At 39.2% G+C, this 4,445-nt stretch overlaps 1 protein-coding gene across 1 annotated transcript; it reads right to left on the reverse strand.

Annotated features, from left to right (window-relative positions):
• Positions 1–2,687: 2,687 nt before the first annotated feature.
• Positions 2,688–3,284, reverse strand: LOC138875544 (uncharacterized). The gene is made up of 2 exons (XM_070154381.1): positions 2,983–3,284; positions 2,688–2,865 (listed from the first exon to the last, which is right to left on the reverse strand). The coding sequence occupies exons 1-2, from the start codon at positions 3,282–3,284 to the stop codon at positions 2,688–2,690; spliced, it is 480 nt and encodes a 159-aa protein (XP_070010482.1).
• Between the last annotated feature and the right edge of the window lie 1,161 nt (positions 3,285–4,445).

Consider the following 4,445-nt stretch of genomic DNA (forward strand, 5'->3'; position numbering starts at 1 on the left):
TTTCAACTGTACTGCTTTATCTTATGTTGTCATACCTTATATGTTATTTAACCTCAGTAGGTCCCTGACCTTCCTCGTCACTACCCGACCGAGGTTAGGCTTGGCACTTACTGAGTACCGCTGTGGTATACGCATGCCCTTTCTGCGCATATTTTTCATGTGCAGATCCAAGTACTTCCACTCAGACTTACCACGCTTGAGACGAGGTGCTTGTAGAGACTCCAAGGTATATATGTCGCATCCGCAGACCGAAGAGTCCCTTTCTAATCTCCCTTTTATATTAGCCCTTCTGTACTTTCATTTCTTTTGTTAGATATTCTGGAGTTAGATGTTCGTAGACATTCAAAGTCTTGTGATCATGAGATTCCGGGTTTTGGGAAATGTATTTATATTTTGAGAGTTGTTTTTGTGTATGCCGAGCGGCACTTTAAACACTATTTTATTTCACTATTTCATTTTTATTATTTCTTCCGCAAATTGGTTTATTTTCCGCATTGTTAGCTTACCTAGTCATAGATACTAGGTGTCATCACAATGGTTCACGGAGGGCGAACCGGGGTCGTGACAAGATCGAGTGGCTTTGAGGTGCTCACAATGGTTAAAAGAGGACTTCACATGCTTTCCTCTAGCACAGGCATCACATACTTTCTGTACTTTGAACAATTACAAGGGCAGACCATGGACCGGGTCTTTCTGAATTCATTTGTTCAGAAGAGAGAAGCTTGTGTACCCCAGTCTTCTCTGTCATAGTTCAGCATCATCATCAACAGCTTTCAGACAACTCATATCACCACTTTGGATGGACCCGAAATCGGCAACATAGATGTTCTTGTATCTCTGGGCCACAAAGTACCACTTCACCAGCTACCAGATTAGTAACTATACATATCTTGGACAAAAACTCCACCTTGTTTCCTTTATCACAGATCTGAGAGAAACTCAAGAGACTGTACTAAAGACCATTGACATAGTACACATTCTCAATAGAGTGAATGAGTGATTTCCTGACTTTTCCAACTGCAAGAATGTACCCCCTTTTTCCCATTATAAAAGGATACACTCCTTCCTTGCATGGCTTTTAGTGAAAGAAAGTCCATGGGGTTCCCAGTCATGTGCTTTGAACATCCACTATCCATAAACCATTGTTGACTGTTTCCTTTCATTGTTCCCTGCCCAGGGAGATCATGAGTTAGTTTTAGGAACCCAAGCAAGTTTGGGTCACTTGTAGTAGGCAAGAGGATGAATAAGAGCTCTCTTAGTCCATGCATATAATATGCGCTTTTGTGGGTGGAACCTGGTCCCTTTTTAGTAGTTATATTTTCAACAAACACTTTGTTTTTCTGAAAGGACTGGATCCTGGCTTGGCAATTTTCCTTGAAATGCCCATTGTTCCCACAGTGGGTACACAGCCAGTTATCTAGTACTGTAACATACTTGCTATGGGGGTTTTAAGGAGTTTTCTCCCTCGGGAACCCTATTCCCTACATGTTTCCACCATTATTAACGTACATGGCAGTGATAACTTCTAAGGACCAGGTCCACTTTAGGGACTTTTAAAGATCATTTTTTATTCTTTCCAGTTCAGTCTGGAGATGCTTTTTTTCTCACATTCAACACACAGACTAGTTCTCAAAGCCTTCAACTCGTTTTCAAGCCTAATGTGTTCCTCACTTGCTATCTCCTTTCCTTTTCTAGAATTTCCAGGTTTTGACTCAGTCCCTAGTCCCTCTATTGTTTCCCTTAGGGTCTGCAATAACTACCAAGAGATCATCTCTTTCTTAATCAATCTCAGTCACTCTTTTCATCAAGGCTTCTCTTTCTTTTCTGAAGTTTTCAATAATTTCCTTATGGTCAACAACTACAACCACTAAGTCATCTCTTTCATGTTCTATGTTAGCAATTTTTTTGGTTAAAACAAGTTTTTCTTTCTCTAGCTCACAAATGGTTTCCTTCAGATCAATAACACATACTACCAGATCATCTCTAGTTTGTTCAGCTTCTCCTAGCTCTAAGGTCAAGGCATGCTTATCCTCCATAAGACTATGATATGCATCAATCAATACACTAGCTAAAGACATGAGTTTCTTAGGAGAGTAGGATTTTAGATTTCTCTAAACATCCCTGAAATTTACCTCACTGTTGTAATCATCTTCATCATCATCTGATTGGGCCATCAAAGCAAATATTGAATCATATTCAATCTCCTTACTTTCAACTGCCATCATGGAGCTGGTACCAGCATCAGTTTCATCTACAGACTCACTAGAGGAGTCTCCCCATGCTGCAAGAGCTTGTTTCACCACATTGTTAGCAGATCTCTTCTTCTTGAAGTCCTTATCAGGAACCGAGTTCCTCTTAGCTGCTTTCTCATGGTTGTACTTGGAGTACTCTTACTTCTGGAGTGGAAAATCTTTGATGAAGTGCCCAGGCTTTCCGCACTTATGGCAGATATCATAATTCTTTAGTTTGCTAGAGTTGCTCCTTTTCAGTATTCCTCCATTTCTCCTGACCATCTTCTGAAATCATTTGGTTAAGTAAGCCATGTTACTGTCCTTCTCACTCGAGTCATTACTATCAGCTTTGAGTACGATGATCTTTTCTCTCTTTGGTTCTCTTCTTTCACTGTCTATCTTCCTCTTTATCTCGTAGGCCTTCAGATTTCTAACCATCTTGTCTATGGTCAGCTCCTACAGGTCCTTTGCTTCAGTAATAGCATTCACCTTGCTTTCCCAAGAACCGGGCAGGATACTAAGAATTTTCCTCAGTAGCTTATTCCTAGGAATGGTTTCACCAAGTGAGTGTAACTCATTTATGATAGAGGTGAATCTTGTGTGCATATCTAGAATAGATTCATCGTCCTTCATCCTAAAGAGTTTATACTTGGTAGTGAGCATATCAATCTTAGATTGCTTTACTTGAGTGGTTCATTCATGTGCTATTTCAAAAGCTTCCCATATCTTCTTTGCAGTTTCACAAGCACACATTCTATTGTATTCATTAGGTCCTATTCCACATACCAAAATCTTTTTGGCACGAAACGTTTTCTCCACAGCTTTCTTGTCTGCATCGGTGTATTCTTTTCTAGTTTTTGGCATTAAGAATGGAAGTTCTGCAAGTGCCTTTATTGGGATGTAAAGACCATCACATATGACATCCCACAACTTAGAATCCTCAGCCATGATAAAATCATACATTCTTATCTTCCACCACCCATAGTATTGCCCATTGAACCTGGGTGGTCTGTACGCAGATTGACCTTCTTCAAAATTTGGTAGAGCATCCATACGGAACCTTCTTAGGTGTTAGCCTTATTAGAGGAATCCGCTCCGATACCAATTGTTAGTTTATATGAATCCACCAAACTATAGAGTACCTGGTCCTCTATGAGTTTCCACTGAGAAAACTAATAAAACAGTAAGTAAATGAGACACGGAATTTTTACGTGGAAAAATCTCACTCAAGGGGACAAAAATCACGACCTACACTTGTAGGCTTTCAACTTCACTAACTTGTAAATACTATATTAATAGCCACTTTGTAATGACTCTATTACCAAGACTTCAACTCAACTAACTTGTGATACTCTTACCACAAGCCACTTTGTCACTCAATAGTTACAAAGACTTTAACTTATGACTAACTCTAGTCACAACACAAACTCAAAAGGTTTATGGTTTTACATGGGGGTTCCTAAGCAACGCTTCTAGCTAAGCAATTTAGGAATTATAATAAGAACAATCACAAAGTTACAACTCAACTGAGAACAACAAAATACTAGATTTAGGAACTGGTCCGTAGTAGCATTTAACTTTGTTCTTCAAGCTCTTGAGAATTGAGTTCACTGTTTGCAGAAGACTTGAATGCTTGAAGTGAATTCTCAAGTGTTCAAATGATGTTTTGTTATAATGCTCTTGTTAATACACCCTTGATGACATCACTTGAATGATGTAAGCACTTGGTAGGTCAAAGGCAAGTTACTGCAAAACTGTTGCACTGTGTGCACTATTTCTGTGGCAGTCACTTTCCAGCTGTGCACAGTTGACTTTCGTATTGCTGTCAGGGAAACACAAGGGATCAGGTCCTTGTCTTATTTCTCCATTTTCTACACTTGCAACAGTTCATATTAGCTGGAGTCCAGGCTGGAATCCATTCATTTGTAATATGTACAAAGTATGTCCGGTTCCCTATCTGGTTCTTGAAATTAAGTTTGTTAGATCATCAAAACGTAAGGCAAAGACATTGAAAACCCATCAATTTCTCCTTTTTTGATGATGACAAACTTAGACATTGATAACATATATTTGGAGCAAAGATAACCAGATGAAGTAACAGGAACTTCACAAGTTCCCCCTGACTTTATGCTTCCCCCTTAATCAGATCCATGTTTCAATTATACATCCCACTTTTGGCATCATTAAAAATACACAAGCAGACAAACAACATAA

Source organism: Nicotiana sylvestris, chromosome 8 (genome assembly GCF_000393655.2).
Source record: "Nicotiana sylvestris chromosome 8, ASM39365v2, whole genome shotgun sequence".
NCBI classification, from domain to species: Eukaryota; Viridiplantae; Streptophyta; class Magnoliopsida; order Solanales; family Solanaceae; genus Nicotiana; species Nicotiana sylvestris.